This window comes from Engystomops pustulosus, chromosome 1, assembly GCF_040894005.1.
Source record: "Engystomops pustulosus chromosome 1, aEngPut4.maternal, whole genome shotgun sequence".
In the NCBI taxonomy this organism is placed as follows: Eukaryota; Metazoa; Chordata; class Amphibia; order Anura; family Leptodactylidae; genus Engystomops; species Engystomops pustulosus.
In genome coordinates, this window is record NC_092411.1 from 138,610,776 (window position 1) to 138,630,332 (window position 19,557).

Below are 19,557 nucleotides of genomic sequence, written 5' to 3' on the forward strand. Positions count from 1 at the left end.
TAGGAAGATAGCAGTGTAGAGGCTCTCCTCTCTTGGAGATCGGGTGCAGCTCTGTGTCAGGGCATCACCAGATCTCCATTACAGCGGTCAGTAGGGTCTGGTAATGCTGGATCCTCCTGACCTTCGGTCTGTAAGACGCAGGGACTTTTTAGCAAGATTTTTTCTTGCTAAAAAGTGCATCTTATAGTCCAAAAAATACATATACGATTGGGTTGAGCCACACCCCCATACATTTGCATTGTGTTTCAAAACACAATGTAAACACCCCATGTGGCCGCACCCTAGACATTGAATCCAGATAATACTTTTTTTCTTTTCTTGAAAGTATCGTATCACTATCCAGGTATTGGTATCGCACTCACAATTCTAGTATCATTTCAACCTTATATTCAACACCTTTTGGATGAACTAGAACAGATATTGTAAGCCAGGTCCCACTTCCGACACCAGTGTCAAGCCTCACAGATACCCTGCTGGATAAATGGACAGGTTTTTAACGGAAACTGAACTGCAATACAACAGCATGCCCACTAAACAGTGTACAAAGCCTTCTGATTTTCATTACATCCATTACATCATTACATCGTTAAGAAATATTGCCTAATGAAGGCATCAAAAAAAGTAACTGGCACGACGATAAGGCTGTGTTCACACGGGTTTTGAAACGCAAGTCCGCTAGAATGGGGAGGGGCAATCAGTTAGGAGCACCACTTATTGTATACGTTTCAGTTGTAATCCATATGTGAACTGGTCAAGTACGTCCCTGTTCCGCTTATTTTGCACGTGAACCAGGGCTTATGCTAATGACTGTAAGCATTTTGTGGTACCATCTTTTTGCGGTCATTTTTTGTCTGGGTTGTGTGTCACTCATATGTAGCCCATATGCCACCATAAATGTGCCGTATACCCAAGTGACCTGGCCTTGTGAGCAACCCACTGCAAAAATAGTCCACATGTGGTGGACAACAATGTATGCAGCCTGCTTTTTTTTTTTTTTTTTTTACATTCCCACAGATAGAGACCGGGCTGCAAAACATAAAAAATTAGGACATTCTATTTTTTGTGCTCTCAAAGCCAGTTTACTGTTCGAGATAACTGTTTCCTATTAAAATCAATGGGGGCAATTAGACCCAAAAAGTTGCGATGGGCATTTTTGCATCTAAAAAAAAAAACAAAAAACAGTTTGTACATACGTTTTGGGTCACACATAATGCCAGTGCTGCATTTACAGTGCTCCACTTAAAAAATATTTTTTAATTCACAACAAACTTATTATACGCATTTCATCCACATTGTGACAACATGTCTGCCCGTCACATACTACCCATGCCCCCCTCTTGCTCACAAAGCCATCTTCCCCTCCTTCTAAGTTTGCACCCTAATGCTTCCTATAGAGGCTGCTTGTCATCCTTTTCTGCAGTCTGCACCCAAAATGTACACAGCTGTCCCCCTCCGGTCCCCCTTCTCTCCCAACCCTCATCACCCTACCCAGTGTAAGCTCACAGCACTGCTGCAGCCACAATACATGTGCATAAACCAGCTCTTTATAATGGCGGCGGCTCCTCCCACACAGGCCTAGTCACGTGACCATGACGTCATTGAAGGTCTCTTTCCATTCAGTAGGAAGTAGCATTTATCCAGCGTGTATCCTGCCGGCTGCTGTATCTGTGAGTATTATGTCTCATGTATATATCATATCTCTATTTATTACAATGTTTACCTTTGTTGATTATCATATCGATCATTGTTTTCTATCTGCAGATCCATTGTCTAGTTATCTGCATCTATTTTTCTCATTCCACTCTCTCATCATAGCTATTTATATTAGACCATAGCAAATACATGAGGAAGGTAGCAGCTCTCCAGCAATACTGTGCAAACAGATGAAGTCTTGCTATTTTAGTTCTGGCACCTCTTGAAAGAAAGTTGCCTAAATGTTACTAATAATCTTTATAGAGCGACATCAAATTCTGCAGTGCTTCACAAATCCTAGAGGACATATACAAATATAATATTACATTACAGAACACAAACAGTCATATGGAACAATAGCAGTCAGGGCCCTGCTCACAAGAGCTAAATTTGCATGCAGTTAGCGAGTGTGATAGGCCTGACTAAATGAATTTGTTTTAATGGCATTTACATTTATCTGAGTTAATAAATCTGTCCTTCATGGTTGTCATTGTCATAGAATTCTGCTATATGCAGGCTATACCACCCAGAAAAGAATCAAGAGCGAAAACAGTGTCTATTTATCACATGTATCATGAGAGCATAAACTAGGCTTTAGTCACGCTGCAAAGCTGTGTCAAAATTTACGTCTGAAAGATTTTTATTGGAAGGTAGAGACGGACCCACTTTTTTCTATGACTGAAAAAACTAAACAACTTGACCTTCCTTGTGAAATTGCTGAAATCGCGCACCCATTTGGATGAGTCTTTCATGGAGACTTCAAAGAAAACCTACTATTTGATTTTAGGAACCAAACATACCTTGAGAATGCTGTAGCGACACTGATGCAGAAACATATTTTGTTTAATCCCTGATCCGAGTGGTTTTGCTCAAAAAACAATTGTAAAATTCAGAACCTTGGGAAAGCTGGGTGCATACTGCCTGCCATGTTTCACAGGGCTTCCTTAACTGTCCAGACAGGACTAACCAACCTGAGTTGGATGACTCCTACAGCTGCAGCTGGGCGATGATGCAGTGATTGATTACTTCTGCCTGTCAGGGACAACACGGTGAATACAGCGTTCTCTGAAGCAGTGCATAATCGGGGTAAGAGAAGAAACACGGGGCAGGCACAGGAGCAACAGAGCCTCATTATTTTATGATTGTTTTTTTCAGCAAAACCACTCAATTCAGGTATTAACCCCTTCACGCTCCGCGGCGGATATATCCGCCACGGAGCGCAGTGACTTAGCGCTCAGTGGCGGATATATCCGCCACGGCTCCTATGCCGGCTCGGCTCTGGATCAGAGCCGAACCGGCATCGGGAAACACGGGGTGCCGGCTGTAACTAATAGCCGGCACCCCAGTGTAACACCCGCGATCGGAGTTGTCTCCGATCGCGGGTGCTTAACCCGTTAGATGCCGCGGTCAGCGCGACCGCGGCATCTAACAAGAATCTGGGGGGTCTTTCCCCCACGATCGGCCCCCCCGAACCGTTTTCGGGGGGCGCCGATCGTTGCTATAGTAACTCTGGGGTCCGATCTGGACCCCAGAGTTACTAGCAAGAATTGCCAGTAAGATGGCGTCTGTGACGTCATCTTACTGGCAAAGTGCCAGCCTATGCAAGTGCATAGGCTGACACTGATAATACTCTGCAATACATGAGTATTGCAGAATATTATCATGAAGAAGCAATCAGAAGATTGCTTCTTCATGTCCCATGGTATAAAAGTGAAAAAGTAAAAAAAAAAAAGTTATTCAATAAAAAAATAAAGTCATAAATCACTAAAAATGCCCCAAACCCCAAAACATATAAAGAGACATATAACTCAAAAAAAAAGTCTAAATCATAACACAAACCCCACATATATAGTATCACCGCGTCCGTAACAACCCGTAGAATAAAAGTAAATCATTATTGAACCCCCACGATAAACGCCGTAAAAAAAAACTGTTATAAACCCTCCAAAAATTATGATTTTTACCTTTTCAATCCCACAAAAAATGATATAAAATGCGACCAAAAAACCATATGTACTCAGACATGATACTGGTGCAAAGTACAACATGTCCCGCAAAAAACAAGCCATCAACCAGCTCCGTAGCCAAAAACGTAACAAAGTTATGCCACTTGGAAGATGGCAATACAAAAATTATAGATTTTTCCCCACATTAGGGTTTTGTTTGACAAATTTAGTAAAACGTAAGAAAATATATTCATGTCTGGTATCCCCGTAATCGTATCAACCCATAGAATAAAGATAACATGACTATTAGTCTATACGGTGAACACCAAAAAAAAAAAAGTCAAAAATCCAGTACAGAATTGATGCTTTTCTACTCCTGCCCTCAAAAAAAGTTCCTAAATTTTCAACAATAGGTGATACCAACCCCAAAATGGTAACAATGGAAAAAGCATCTCATCCCGCAAAAAAAATGCAGTCACATGGCCCCAATAACGAAAAAGCGAAAATTTTAGAGCCTTCAAAAGGGGCCAATGAGGAAACTAAAATCCTGGCAGCTGCAGCGCCCTCCTTCCCTTCTGCGCCTCGCTGTGCCCCCATAAAACAAGTAACAGCCACATGTGGGGGGTCTTTGTACTCAGGAGAAATTGCAGAACAAATTGTATGGTGGGTTTTCTCTTTTTATATTTTGAAAATGTGTAAATTTTGGTGCTAAATGAACGTATAAGGGAACAATATGACCATTCTAAATTTCACCTCCATTTTGATTCAATTACTATGAAGATCTCAAGGGGTTAACAATCTTCGTAAAAGCTGTTTCTGATAGCTTGAGGGGTGCAGATTTGAAAATGGGTAGATTATATAGGGGGTTTTGATGCTAAATATGTAAAATTTCATTCAAAACTGTATTTATCCCCAAAATAGTCAATTCTGAAAATCCGGAAAAGCGATATTCTATTTGTAAGCCGCGTGACGTCAAAATAAATTATCCAGATATTTCAGAAATTATGAAAATGTAAAGTAGACAAATGGGAAATGTTATTCAGCAACTTATTTAGCTGGTAAATCTATCTGCCTGAAAACGTGATGATTTAGAATTTCGAAAATGGCAAATTTTTCAAAAAATTCATCATATTTTCTTTTTTTTGTAAATAAACGCAAAACTTATCTGCCAAAATTTACCACTAAAATGAAGTACAACATGTGGGGAAAAAACAATCTCAGAATCGTTTTGATAAGTAACAGTGTTCAAAAGTTATAACCATATAAAGCGAAGCAAGTCAGAATCCAAAAAATCGGGCTGAGCCTTAAGCTGTAAAATGGCTGCGTCCTTAAGGGGTTAAACAAGGTATGTTTCTGCATCAGTGTAGCTAAGGCATTCTCAAGGTATGTTTGGTTCATAATGCATAAAAGCAAATGGGAGATTTCCTTTAATGGATGCTATGTAATATACTGTTTATATTTTACTAGACTATTCTGAGTACCAGTCTCTTGTAATAGGCAGCATTCAGTGTGGACATGATGAAGTTGGCCGAAGACAATAGTTTAATTGAGACAGCACCTTATACAGGAGAAGAAGAGATAGAAATGGCAGACGGCAGAAAAGAAATACCTGAAGATATGACCTCTTTATTGGATCATCTTTCTTTAATTGATATTGATTTGGACAGTAACCGGGATGGGTTACGCTTTGAGGAAAATGAAGATTGTGGTTCGGTAAGTGTATACCTATCACGATGTTTTGGCCAGATCTGGTATGCAGCCCGTATTTCTATTATAATCCATGTCAAATAGCACTTGGTGATGTTTGTAACTGCTCCCTATTTCAGGGCTGTATGTTTGACACACACGGGTATACTTGGAGTATGTTATACACATATGCCACTGCAATCTGTCTACATTACCAAATATATATGATGGGTAAGAAACTGTAAATAGCTTTTTCAGGAAAGAAAACATATGCGCATATTCCTTACAAAGAAGCCTCAGGGTGCGTTCACACGTTGCAGTTAAAACTGCATCGCAATCAGCTTTGAGGTCGTTTTAGGTGCAGTTTTGTCAATTGAACAGGTGAAAGACATGAACTGAACGAGTGAATTACATTTGTGGAGCAGGTTTCTCCTTCAAAATCAAATTCACTCGTTCAGTTCATGTCTTTCACCTGTTCAATTGACAAAACTGCACCTAAAACCACCTCAAAGCTGATTGCGATGCAGTTTTAACTGCAACGTGTGAACGCACCCTCAGCGGAGCATACATGACCTGCACACATTGCGTATTTGCTTAATGCAGTAGCATTGTAGTGTGTGGGATTATTGACCATCCCATTCACACTTTGGGAGGGTTTTATCATATGTTGTCCACAATGCAAACCCCAGCTCTCACCGCGCCAGATAAATCAGGAGGCTCCTTCCTCATGATACGTTTGGTTTTGCGGCCGGACAATTCTATGCCAGTCCCTCCCATTACCCAGCATGGCCCTCTTCTTGCCCATTTGTAAGGGCATTCGTAAGGGGTAAAATAATCCCAATTTCTGAACCGCAGCAAATAAGTAACTTGTGACTTATTGCTATGGATAATTGGGGAGAAACCAAACTTCTCAATGCATAGCTTGAGCTACAGCCACGACTGGTTTCTGATAAATGCGTAATGATTAGTGTGCAGATACACTAAGATTCCATAAGGCTACATCCACACTACTGTTGCCTGCCGTACCGTAGCACGGCGGGCACACGGCAGTGTCGGGGAGAGGAGGAGTAGCTGCTCACCCCGCCCCTCTTTATAGCCTCACATATAGCCCGGCGCCGTATTCCGTTGAAAGATAGGCCATGTCCTATCTTTCTACGGGGAACGAAGCGGTAGCGGCTCTGTACCGCTCCCGTACCGGCCGTGAGGCCATTGCGGTGTATGGGGGACGTATATATACGACGCCGTTATATACGTCCCCCATACGATTGTGTAAATGTAGCCTTATTAGGGGATGAATTCCTTCTTAACAAATGTAGGTGGCAAGACATAGGAAAAAAATGAGAAGATGACATTAAAATCAGATACTGCCTCTGATCTACGAGTTGCATGCCTGAGTGACTTTGTGAGAACCCCTAAACCTAATTTAATTTTATCTGGCTTCTTGCCAATCTGCCTGTCACCATCTAAAAATGACATTCCTGGTGTCAGGTTCACTTTAAATAGAGTCTTTTTAAGGTTCTGTATTTTTCAAATTAAAGGAACATGGTCTTTAAGGGGGCTTCTGCAAAAAAGCTAAAAATAAAACAAACACACTACTCACTAGTAACCAGAAACAGCTGCTACTGGTGGTCTCCTAACACTCTTTGTTCATGACATGTCAGGCAGTATGTGACTGTAGCAGCCAATCACTGTTCTCAGTTGCCACCATGTCATATTTACTGGTATCTTGACTCAAGTTTTTTTTTTTTTTTTTTTGTTAGAAGCTATAGATCTGTAATATTAAATATTTATGTAATGCATTAATTATGTCACATGGCCTTTCAAGAAGTTCTCGGAGTCACACCTGGAGGACTGTGATATTTTTTTACCCAAATCATACTTTTTTATATTTCAGAAAAATGTAATGAGAAAACAGAGACATTGGGAAAAAATAGTTGCCGCCAAAAAAAGTAAAAGAAGGCAGGAAAAAGAGAGAAGAAAAGCTAAACATTGTCAGGATGCCAATGCAGGTAATTCGCCTTATTCTTATAAAGGGTTTTCTTTGTCCTACTGGGTTTTGTTCCACATACTGTGGTTTGATGTTCTTAGAATTGTATTTGAATTGTGTTTTATCATTATTTGTGTTGCAATAATTGAGGATTTATATTTTGATTATAAATGTATTAGTCTCTCTGTAACATTTAGATTAAAATATAGACAGTATATTACAGGCGGTCCCCTGCTTAAGGACACCCGACTTATAGACGACCCATAGTAAAAGACGGACCCCTCTGCCCACTATGACCTCTGGTGAAGCTCTCTGGATGCTTTACTATAGTTCCAGACTGCAATGATCAGCTGTAAAGTGTCTGTAATGAAGCTTTATTAACAATCCTTGGTCCAATTACAGCAAAAAATTTAGAAACTCCAATTGTCCCTGGGGCGAAATTTTTTTTTTTGTCTGGATCTACAATTATAAAATATACAGTTTTGACTTGCATACAAATTCAACTTAAGTACAAACCTACGGACCCTATCTTGTATGTAAGCCGGGACTGCCTGTAGTACATGCCTTCCATTGACTCCTAGTATAGAAAATATATGTGGATCCGTGGGAAAAGGAGACTCTTTGATTACATCCAGTCTTTGGATATTTGTGTGTGTGCCGGACATGCCTTGTAGACACAAAGTAGAGCTTTAGATGTAGAGATCGCAGGATGACTTACGTTGGACAGTATTTATGAATCACCCTCACTTTATCCAATATATTTATATAGTGACAAGCACACTAAGTGAGCCCTGCCTTTCTTTTTATCTATTTTGTTCCAGGCAATAACCACCAGCAGCACAGCAAAAAGTTTTTAAAAGCTATAACCAAAGAACGCCTCTTAGAAGCAAAAGATTCTGGTCCTAGACTTTGCATTGACCTAAGTATGACTGATCACATGAGTAAGAAGGTAACACCAGCTTTGTATTCTTTTTGATTTTGCTGAATTTTATTCTTTTTACTACTCGAGAAAACTGGAATATGTACACAGCTTTATAAAATTCAAAGTGGGGGAAACTCCAGTGAAATATGTTGTTTTCTATTGTAGCTATAGGAACTATATAAATGATAATCTCAGCAGGTACTGAGTTTGCTAGTGAGGGCTGAAATTGTATCAAGAAGACTGACAACACGCATATCCACTATATCACACTAGACCTCCAGCTGCTTTACAGAGCAGATCACAGCCTTCTCTCTAGTTTACAAAATGCTTGTTGAGCTCATTGTCTATATGTAGCTACAACTTTTAATTTATAGTATAGTATTCATTTCTTGTGTGATTCAGTAACTTTGTTTATTTTTTGAACTTTTAGGAGCTAAGTCGACTCGCTGCTCAAATCAGAAGACTTTATGGGTCGAACAAGAAAGCTGCAAAACCATTTTGGCTGTACCTGACAGGTTTTGTACAAAACAGTCCTTTATATGATGAATGTGTGAGAATGAATGACGGATTTGTCAATTATCTTGTAAGTCTCTTTGAATTAAAACTATTTTTTATTGATTTTTCTTTTTTAAATGCATATGTAAAGTGTATTTACCAATTGGGGGACTCCCATGGACCACAAGAATGCCATTTTACTCGGAACGAATGGAGTGGTTGGTCAGACACACTGCTGATCCATTCACTGCCTATGGCATGGACAAAGTACTATTTCTGTTAGTGCCATAGAGTTGAATAGAGCAGCAGGGCATATATGCCACTGGCTTATTCTGTTCGTTTCGAATAAAACAGATCCCTGTTCTAATGATCCACCTATATCAGCAAGTTATCTTGTGGACAGGGTAAAACTTTAATTTTTTAGTGGCTGGACAATCCATTTAAGTTCTGTGCCTGTTTTCATTCCTGACCTGTATCTACTTACAGTTTAGGCTCTGTTCCCAACTCTGTTAAAGGATGTGTTAGGTCAGCAATCCTAAATGTCACAATTTTGACAAGAAAAATAGGATTGTATGCAGTCCTATTTTTCCCATTTGGAGTGTATATAACCTTTTAAATAACTAGGTTTTGTTTATTCACTTTGCATAAACCAATAATATATCAGAAGTGTCTGAGTATGTCACCCTTGCATATGTCAACAAATGAAAGGGGTGACAGTACATTTCTTAACAATATGACAATCTGCATAGATTTTTTTTTTTATGCACTTGTATTCTTGGTTACCAATGGCAGTCGTTGCTGATATCTCCTTTAAAGGGGTTTGTAATTCTTTTAAAGCCATGCAAACAGCCTAGGAAGAAAAAAAAAAAAATCATAGCTCACTCATCCTTTTTACCCCGAGGAATCCCGCGCTGCCTTGCTGTTGGTCGTCCTGATCTCTGATAATGAAGTTATGGTATGAGACCTGGGTGAATGCAGCAGTCACATTATTGGCAGCACGACTCCTGTCACAGAGCTACCATGACAGTATGAGACCGCTGTGGCCACGTGCTGTATGAATGTACATAGACCAAGAGGTCTGGCTTAGAGGCAAAACTAGATCTCTGAATGTATATTCAGATATACATTTATAAGAATTTTACACGATTTAAAAATATGCTTATAAAACACTTAGAAGAACTGTATAAGGTATCAATAAGCACTTTTCATCACCTCTATGTGAGAGCAGCAATCAGTGTTTTCTGTTCCTCCATCTACTATACAAATTAAACCCAGGTACAGTACTGATTGCTTGTAAGTGCTGAGAACTCTCTAGGGAACCTATCCGGAAGTTTTAAGACACTAAACAACTACAGATCCTTATGAACCGGTGTTTTAGTGTCCCTAATCTTCCCTTTCTGGGCTGCAAAGGGCTGGTGTTTGTAGATATGCTCCTCCTGTTCCTCCTTGCAGAAAGGCGGAGATAGCAGTAGGGCTGCTGGGTTGTTGCCCTCCTACGGCCCCCTCCGTGTCTCCTGGTAGCGGCTTTAGCCTGTGGACACTAGGCTGACAGACACAGCGAACCTTCTTGCCACAACTCGCATTGATGTGCCATCCTAGATGAGCTGCACTACCTGAGCCACTTGTGGGGGTTGCCTAGGCTTTGTAGGGAGGACATACAGGCACGTGGAGGCCACACACAATACTGAGCCTCATTTTGTCTTGTTTAATTGACATTACCTCAAAGTTGGATCTCCCTGTAGTGTGTTTTTGCACTTTAGTTTTGTGAGTGACTACAAATCCAGGCCTCCATTGGTTAATACATTTTTTGTGTGATTTTGTTGTCAGCACATTCAACTTTGTACAGAAAAAAGTATTCAGTGAGAATATTTAATTCATTCCGATCTAGGATGTATCATTTGGGTGTTCCCTTTTTGAGTAGGGTATATCCTTCTATAACCCCCCTATTTAAGAGTTTTAGAACTACATATTACATCTTGCTTTGAGCTCTTACTTGCTAACATGTACATGCTGTTTTCTTTGTTTGCTTTGCTAAGTGATGTTGCCTTGCTTTTCCGAGACGATCCATATATGCAGCTTACAGTCTGTGATTTCCTGCGGCAGGCATGTGACCACTTCTCACCAGCGGATTGGCTGCAGAAGTCACCTGACAACTGCAATACATCACAGACTGGAAACTGCGCCATTGGAGGGAACACAAGGAAAGTACGCCTTTTTATCACAGGGCCAGTAAAAAAAAAAATAACAATAATAACTCGGACAACAGTTTTAACAGATAATTCTTTTTTCAAGCCATAGAAATTTTGAATTTCTATTTTTAGGTTGAATTCACAGAAGACAGTTTTCTTGATCTGTTTCCATTAGAGACTATCATTTATCTAACTCCAGACTCAGAGAATGGTAAGAGAGACTTTAATATTCTGCAGTAGGATGAATGACCTACCATATTTTGGTTTTAGATGTTTTAGATGTTCATGTGGCCATGAACGATCGGAGTCATGCTCAACACTTTTTTCACCCTAAGCTCCATATTTCATTAGATTTGCATATTTTCAACTTCATTTGTACAGCTTAATTTTAAATATTTTCAAAACAAAGAAAATAAACCCCATCCTGTTTATCTTTCAAGTCCTGGAAGACATTGATCCCACAAAAATATATATTGTTGGAGGCCTCGTGGATGAAAGTGTTCAGAAGGTGTGTTATTTTTACAAAAATATGTAAACATATATTACAGAGAGTACTGGAAGCAGTAGCCTTATTCTACATGATGAGTAGCAGCTTGGTGGCAAAGTGTGCATGACATACAGGGGTAGGTCCAGTTTATATCTGTTTCTTCTTCAGTTATTGTGAGCCAAAACCAGGAGTGGTGGAAAAGACAGAACAGTCTTCTCAATAGATTTTACCTCTAGTCAAAGGAAAGACATGCACTTGTTGTGTGTGTTCAGCCACCCCTGGTTTTGACTCCAAATACCTGAAGAAAACAACTGAAGACCCATTGGCGTTGTAAACTGGGCTTTAAACAGGTTTTTTTTTATTGATCAACTGTCCTTATAAGTTTCTCTGTACCCCAACCTTACCTCTAAATAACTTATGGTGCCATGCTTCGTGATCAGAGAATAGACCGAAGCTATCTTTCAAATACTATGGTCGCTTCTCTAGAATGGGATAGAGATGCATAAAGGCAATGTGACTAATGGGTGTGACATTGCAGGCCTCCAAAAAGGTTCTCACCAAAGCACTGCTGAAGCTTCAAGTGGCTGATCGATAGGGGTACTAGGTGTCAAACCCCCACCATATTTACAACCCCATTCTAAGCATAGTTTCGCACATGACTGTGGTTGGTCTGTGAAAAATAAACTGCATTGGTTGGATTTCATGGACCAACAATAGTGCAGGGGACAGGACTCCATTCATCATAGTGATATATATGATGTATGGAGTCCCTTCTTCCATGCATAACAGCAGCCCCAACACTAATGATAATTTGGCACTGCTGCTTCACAGAGAAGCGTGGACTTCCATAACATATCACTATCATGCACAGTGTGTGTGCTAAGGCCCCTTTCACAATAACGCATATGCGTTATATGGTGGCCATTTGCTAGCTACCATTTGTACAGATCGCATATAAGTGCATTGCCCACAATAAGGAGAGTACAACGTGTTTCACTGTACCTGGGGAAAAAGATAGTGTGCTCTATCTTTTGCCAGAAATTGTTTGCATGGCTCTGTGGAGAGTAGAGGGATGAGGAGCAACCGCCCTCCTGTACTCGAGTCGGCCCGGGCAAAGCTTACATGTGTGTGAAAGGGGCCTTGTCTGTATTTACTTTGTGTACAAAGCACTGAAATAAAGCTACTGCTTTGAGTGTGGCGGCTATTTTATTATTTGTATACATTTTATTTTCCTTTTTAGAAAGTAACCTATCAAAAAGCTAAAGGGAATAATCTGCAAACTGCTCGACTACCAATACAGGAATACATGATTAAAAAGGACAATGTGAAAAACTATCATTCTGAGATACTAGCTATCAATAATGGTGAGTTAATGTTCATGTGGTCTTCACACAGAAGGGAAGTAAATATATTTGTAGCTTCACCATATTTACTTGCTGGTAGAATTAAGTTTCAGCCACTTCACTCCTTTAAACAAACTTTAATCATCTTTAAATCACTTCCCAATAGATAAGTTACATTTCTCTGTTCCAGTGTTCGACATTTTATGTACTTACTGTGAAACACGAAGCTGGCCTGAAGCGCTGAGAGCTGGAGTGTCACCAGGAAAAGGCTTTGTTCTTCCAGATGAAATTATACCAGAAAATTAATCCTATTTCGAATAGTTTTACAGCTAATATTTTTATGTGTTATAGTTTAAAGAAATAATATTTTACAGGAAATGGATTTTAGAAAAATAAAATTGGCTTTCATTAAAACAAAGTTAAACAAAAGCAAAACCATACATTAACATATGATGGAAAATGACTCAGGACAGTCATTAGAAAGAACTGTACACAAGTATAGTAACAAAATATTTATTAAAAGATTTACACCATTCATTGTACATTATCAGAAAATTTAGCAAAGACTTGTTTCCTCTGTGCTGTGGTTAAGTATTCACAAGCTTCCAAGATATTGGCTACAATCAAAGTCTGTTGGATGGTTTTAGCCTTAATCCAAATTCTTCCATTCATGCCAATGACCAACTCCATTGGGAAAACATTCATGAGTTCTTGAATAATGTCATTTTGAGGGGTTAAAAGCCTGTAATAAAAAAAATACAATTAGTCATCAGATGATACACATGATCAATTGATCTTTTTTCCCTTCCCAATGCTTAAATATGATTTAGCTCCTACATTTTCAGATTTTGGGCCAAAGCAGCTGGGAAGCCTACATGTGAGCCATTGCAAATGGAGGCATCAGGATTGTGCCAATAATGTGATGTTAAAAAAGTAAAAGCAGTTACCATCACTAGAAACACCAGAACTTTATGTTCCTGATGCAGAAGAAACTATGCGCCTTTAGTCAAGGCTGGGAAACACAAAGATGCAGCGTAAAGAGGGCACTGACCAGATAAAGGGACCATCTTGTTTGCAGGCATAAAAAAAGTTTCAATAATGCAGAACAATTCCTTCTATATACAATATGCATTAAACTGTGTAAAGGCCTTAAATGTACATTGGAGAAAGTGACACTCTGCTTATACTTGAGTATATAAGAAAAATAAACTTAGTATTCACCATCCTCCACACACCCCCCCCCCCCCCCCCAGTCACTGCACTGTTGGCCCGTCTCCTAAATACAGCTTAAAATCATAACCCTCATCCGCAAAGCTCTGCATAATGCTGCACCTCCCTCTCTCTCTTCTGTCATCTCAGTCTATCGCTCAACCCATGAACTTGGATCTACCAGTGATGTTAGATTAAACTCTTCCTTAATTCGAACCTCTCGTGCACGTCTCCAGGACTTCTAAGCTGCACCAGTTCTCTGGATCACCTTCCCCAGATTATCAGACTAATGCCCCAACCGCCACAGTTTCAAACATGCTCTTAAAACCAATCTCTTTAGGCAGGCCTATCACACTCACTTATTGCATGAAATTTCAACTCCCTCTTTACTAACCTATCCTGTGTCGTCCTCCCCTTATAATCATCAGACTTCAAGCTCTTGCGAGCAGGGCAATCAGTCCTATTGTTCCATATGACTAATCTAAAGTAGCATTTTATTTGTAAAGCGCTACGGAATATGACACTATATAAATAAAAATTATGTTGAGATTAAAAATACAGCACACTAGGCAAAGGAGTTCAGCTCATTGCACACAACATGTGCTTGGCAGTGCTGGATTTCAAGTGAAGAGAGGGCAGAGAGATGCTCCATCTTTTGTTATGCAGTTGCCTGGTTCACACACCCTACGTTCGGAAATACAGCCACTCAAATGAATGACCGTATTTACCATCAAAGTCAATGTCACTATGTGGTAGCCATATAAAATAAAAGTTATGAACCAGCTTGCACATGGAAAAACACACACACACATATACATACATTTATTTGTGTGCAGAGGGCTTTAATATGGCCTGTCTCAAAAGGTCTTACTACAATTCACTTTCATGGTTGTATTATTATAAGAGTCTAAAGGGAAATTTACTAGAACCTTAAAACCAATCCTAAATAAATGGGCTTCTAACCAAATGGCTAGAAGCCTCACGTGTGACAGATAATACCCATTGGATTTCTGCAATAATACACACTATAGTATGTAATACGTTATGGGCAGCATGGTGGCTCGGTGGTAAGCACTACAGCCTTGCAGTGCTGGGGTCCTGGGTCTATGTATATTTGTTTTTATCTATTTTACTAAAAATTGTTGGCAGGAATTCATGGTGCCCCCGACTAATTTTTTTTTCTTAATAAAAGAATAATCTTACACTGCGCAAAAATGTCAAGTGTTCTGCAGTAATAGTAACATAAGGCAGAGATGCTATCCAGTACTGCAGCAATAGGTTGTAACATTCTTATTTGGATTTAGTTTATTCTTGTACCTAAACATTCCTTCAGGGTTTCCACTGTGCAACAATTCTTACTATATAGACCATTACAGTTTAGTGTAACAGGAGGTACCAATTATAAAAGCAGCTATGTTCTCAGTATCTGAACAACAAAGCCCTAAAACTGTAGGTGCAAAACCAGGGTGATGTTTCTTACTTTCTTACAAGTCCCAAAGAAACCTTAAACATAAATCCATCCTGTCCAATGACTCCCATTCCATTTGCTTTCCCAGAGCCATCTATGCATGCCAGCTCGGGCTCCATGTCTTTATTGGCAACAATGAATTGTCCGTAGACTAAATCTCCAACCTGCAACACAAGGAAATATTTGAGAAAATATTAATTATGAAAGCATTTGAAGAGAACCTCCCCACACTGAAATACTAGCACTAGTTTAGCTAGGGTCCTTTCTAAAATTCCCTCTTATGTTAAATCTCACCCATTTACCTAAAATAAAAAAGCTCTCCCCAAAGTCAAGCAAATATGACACTTCTCATCCTATTTTTACACAAGATGAGTCAAGATTAGTGGTTGCAGGTACAGTGTCACTTCAGGAGCCCCTAGAAACATGCTTTGTGTCATATTAAACATAAAGAACTCATCGGGTTTATGGCTTTGTGAGCCACATTACTAGAATGACAGCTAAAGACATCGTTGCAAATATGAGCTGCAGATAAATATCCATATCCAGTATATTTAACTGCCTGCATGTCTAGTAGCTCACAAAATCATTAGCCTGATCGTGGGAAGTGCGTTCCCGCAAAATGCAGTATTACATCAAACTTCTGGCCAGAAACCACGGGTGTCGGCTATATATTATAGCCAACACCCGCCTCTAACCTGTTAACCCCTAACATTCCACGGTCGCGCTGACCGCAGCGTGCTAGGGGCATTTAACAAGAATCGGACCACCCCTCCTCCCCCGGCGCTTCCTGGGGGGGTCCGTGGCTCTGATTGCAGCCCCGGGACTGCCGGTGCCCGGGGCTGCACAATCCTCTTCTGTGTGCCAGGTCCCTGCCTTCTGGCAGGACCCAGCTGTAGCACACTGAGCATGTGCAGTGTGTTACATTACACAGTGTAATACATCTATATTACACTGTGTAAGGTGATCAGTGGATTGCTTGTTCAAGCTAACCTGTAAAAGTGAATAAAAACGGTTAAAAACATTTAATAAAAATGAATTAAATAAAGTCCCCTAAACAAACATTCCCTATACACATGTATAAAGTAAAAAACCCACATATTTGGTATCGCCGCGTCCGTAACAAACCGTACAATAACTCAGAAACATTATTATGAACACATTTTATGAAAAAAAAAATTTGGCTTCACAAAAATGTTCTAAAAAGTGATCAAAAAAAGTTATGTGCGCCAAAATGGTACCAATTGAAAGGACAACTCAACACATAAAAAAATAAGCCCTAAACAAGCTCTGTTAACCAAAAAATATTAAATTTAAACATGGAGGTAAATTGGCAAACCCCGTGTCATTTGGAGCACACAGTGAAAGTCCACAAGACAAATGATAAATAAGTGTTTTGTTATCAAGTTAACTTCGGAATAGTTTTCCAGCTGCCCAGTACACGGCATGGAAAATTAAAAACTGCCACTAGGAAGTAACCTGGTTACAAGAAAACAAGCCCTCATAAAGCTCGTTACATGAAAAAAAAAAGTTAAGGATTTTTAGAGAATGGGAGCAAAAAGCAAAACGTAAAATCAAAAAAGGGATTCTGTGTAAAGGGGTTAAGAAAGTGTTGTATATAAAGGCTAATGATGGAGGTGTATCACACCCAGAGGTATAGCTAGATTTATGTCACTCACCTTCACATTTGGTCTGTTCTTCTTAGTTGCACCTTCAAAGGCCAAAAACGATAATGATGCTTGATCACTGCCTGCAACGTCAAGCTTGAAGAGATCGCCAGACTTCATAGTGACAATTCCAATGACATGGTCCCCCTTTACTGGAACATACTGTAAGAAAATGACATATAACCAATTAAAAAACAGCAACTCTGTCATTATAGCAACACATCTCCTATTACTGTGGTCTACAATTAACACCACCAACCGTTCACTTCTGTACGACTGACAATCTCTAGTCAGCCAGTTTTCAGGGCATATCTACATTGAAAATTTGTGTTTCTGCCCTCTCATGCCTGACGTAGGCAATGCATGAGGAGAGCCCATTAGTTACACTGCTTCTGTGCTATGCAGGGATAGTCTGAGCCAGTGATGGCAAACCTTTTAGAGACCGAGTGCCCAAACTACAACCAAGTCCCACTTATTTATCGCAAAGTGCCAATGCAGAAGTGTAATTTGTGATTTATACTCCCTTCTCTGTCACAGCTTTCATTGATAGCTGCACCCTAAGGACACCAATAAAGCAGAAAATAGAAGAAATTTGGACAATCATTATAGCTTCCATCAAGGGTCCCATAAACAGGAAGAATTGTCATGGCCGGAGCAGGAGCTACAATGATAATCCAGATCTGTCCACATCTTTCCACTCCTCCAGTAGTCCCAGGTAGCACTGGCACTTTAAAATACCTCCGTGCACAGCAAGTCCTGGGTTGTTTGGGACTGTAGAAAGATACCTGGAGTCATCTCTGGTGATGGCCTGAGTGCCCACAGAAAGGGCTCCGAGTGCCACCTCTGGCACCCGTGACATAGGTTCGCCACCACTGTTTTGAGCACTATGAGCAGATAACCTTATTTACCACACACAGGGGCATGTTGCACCTGGGTATAACACGTTAAGACCCAAACAAGGTTGTGTCCCTAAAAATGTAATTCCCTCGAATAACAGACTCCTGTTGGAAGACAAATATTATGTTAAGGGATTGTATGGGCATATGAAGTGGATGTGTTCCCGATTGTATATCAGGATCAGTGATGACCCACAAGTACCGCTGATAGACCATCAATCTAATAGGGATTGCACCCGTTCTGCTTGTGTAACAGTACATCACTAACATGAGAAAACATGCTGGCAATGACGGGAGTGCATACCCTCTTCTGATGCGAGTCCACCCAGTACACGGCCGGCTCCCGGTGTCTCAGGAGCCCGCATTTGGTCACCTGCAGGTCCTCTCCCTGGCGCGTCAGCCCCGGGCCACAGACCACTCGCATCCGCTTAGTAACGCTGGAGGCGACTGACAGGGAGAGCGGGGCGTCCGCAGCCTGCGCCGGCAGCAGGAGCACGTCTCCCGGTAAGACAACCTCACCCAGCACATCCTGCACCGGTACAGACAGCATGCTGCCTCACTGAGTGCCGGGTCTAAGAACCAGGCGACTACGTCATCATCATGCGCCCGGTCACGTGTGTGGGAGGAGTGTTACGTACTTGTGTGGTGTATAATATGTTCCATCACTGCCCGCTTCATGCAGGGTGCTGTGTATAGCTGTGACTGACTGCTATAATGTCATACGTACGAAGGAGGCAGGCGCTGCCTTACAGTATGTGTTACTGGAGATATTAGGGACTAACTACGGGACTACCCGTAGTAGTAAATGTGGCCCGGTGTCGTATTCATTTTTGTTCCTGGTGAGGCGCTGGGTCTTATTGTCACGGGCAGTCATCATTTTCAATTAACAAGAATTCACATTTATAGTTGTAAAAAAAAAAAAAATCAACAATTGACTCAATTTCTATTGGAATTATTGGCCCCAATATCTCATGTTTAGTATTAGCACTCAATGAGCCCTTCTTGTCCAGGTATCTACTCATAGTACATTTGTGACGCAACTGTCTGTGATCATATCCCATGAATTCTTCACCCCGGTCACAACTTCTTACAATATGTAAATGATCTACACATGTACAGCGTGGTGGGAGATTTAGAAATGATTGCCGCTAAGGCTGCATTCACACTCCCCTTGCCCGCCGTACCGTAGCGGGCAATGGCAGCGCACGGGGAGAGGAGGAGGTGAGCGCAGCTCACCCCTGCCCCCCTCTCCATAGGAAGTTATGGCGCACGGCGCCGTACTACAGTGAAAGATAGGACATGCCGTCTATGGGGGACATATATCGGCCGTATATACGTCAACCGTTTATACATATCCCTTACGTATATACATGTGGCACCATACTGTTCTGTAGCCGGGAGAAAGATAGGACATATCCTATCTTTCCCTGGAATACGGGGCCGAACGCCATTGTTAAGGAGGTTGCACTGGTTTCGGACGCCATCTTGACTACTGTCCGCCATCTTAGATACAGCGGCCACCCTGGGGGGGTATGCTTCCCTTTTAGAAGCTATAGAGTTAAATGTTTTAATT

General features: G+C 40.7%; 2 protein-coding genes across 4 annotated transcripts; one reads left to right on the top strand and one right to left on the bottom strand.

The window, feature by feature from the left end:
• The first annotated feature begins 1,579 nt into the window (after nucleotides 1-1,579).
• TRMT10B (tRNA methyltransferase 10B) lies at nucleotides 1,580-13,105 on the top strand. Of its 3 annotated transcripts, none has more exons than XM_072154455.1 (9): nucleotides 1,580-1,667; nucleotides 5,136-5,351; nucleotides 7,219-7,333; nucleotides 8,133-8,260; nucleotides 8,664-8,816; nucleotides 11,050-11,128; nucleotides 11,358-11,425; nucleotides 12,645-12,768; nucleotides 12,938-13,101. In XM_072154455.1, the coding sequence occupies exons 1-9, from the start codon at nucleotides 1,590-1,592 to the stop codon at nucleotides 13,051-13,053; spliced, it is 1,077 nt and encodes a 358-aa protein (XP_072010556.1). In that variant the 5' UTR covers nucleotides 1,580-1,589; the 3' UTR covers nucleotides 13,054-13,101. The 3 variants fall into 3 exon arrangements, with proteins under 3 accessions (XP_072010556.1, XP_072010575.1, XP_072010565.1); XM_072154464.1 differs by having other exon boundaries at nucleotides 1,589-1,667; nucleotides 5,106-5,351; XM_072154474.1 differs by lacking the exon at nucleotides 5,136-5,351 and having other exon boundaries at nucleotides 12,938-13,105.
• A 141-nt stretch (nucleotides 13,106-13,246) lies between these two features.
• Nucleotides 13,247-18,616, bottom strand: EXOSC3 (exosome component 3). Its single transcript, XM_072154499.1, has 4 exons — nucleotides 18,289-18,616; nucleotides 17,101-17,250; nucleotides 15,437-15,588; nucleotides 13,247-13,489 (listed from the first exon to the last, which is right to left on the bottom strand). Exons 1-4 carry the CDS (start codon nucleotides 18,532-18,534, stop codon nucleotides 13,282-13,284), a joined length of 756 nt encoding a protein of 251 aa, XP_072010600.1. The 5' UTR covers nucleotides 18,535-18,616; the 3' UTR covers nucleotides 13,247-13,281.
• Between the last annotated feature and the right edge of the window lie 941 nt (nucleotides 18,617-19,557).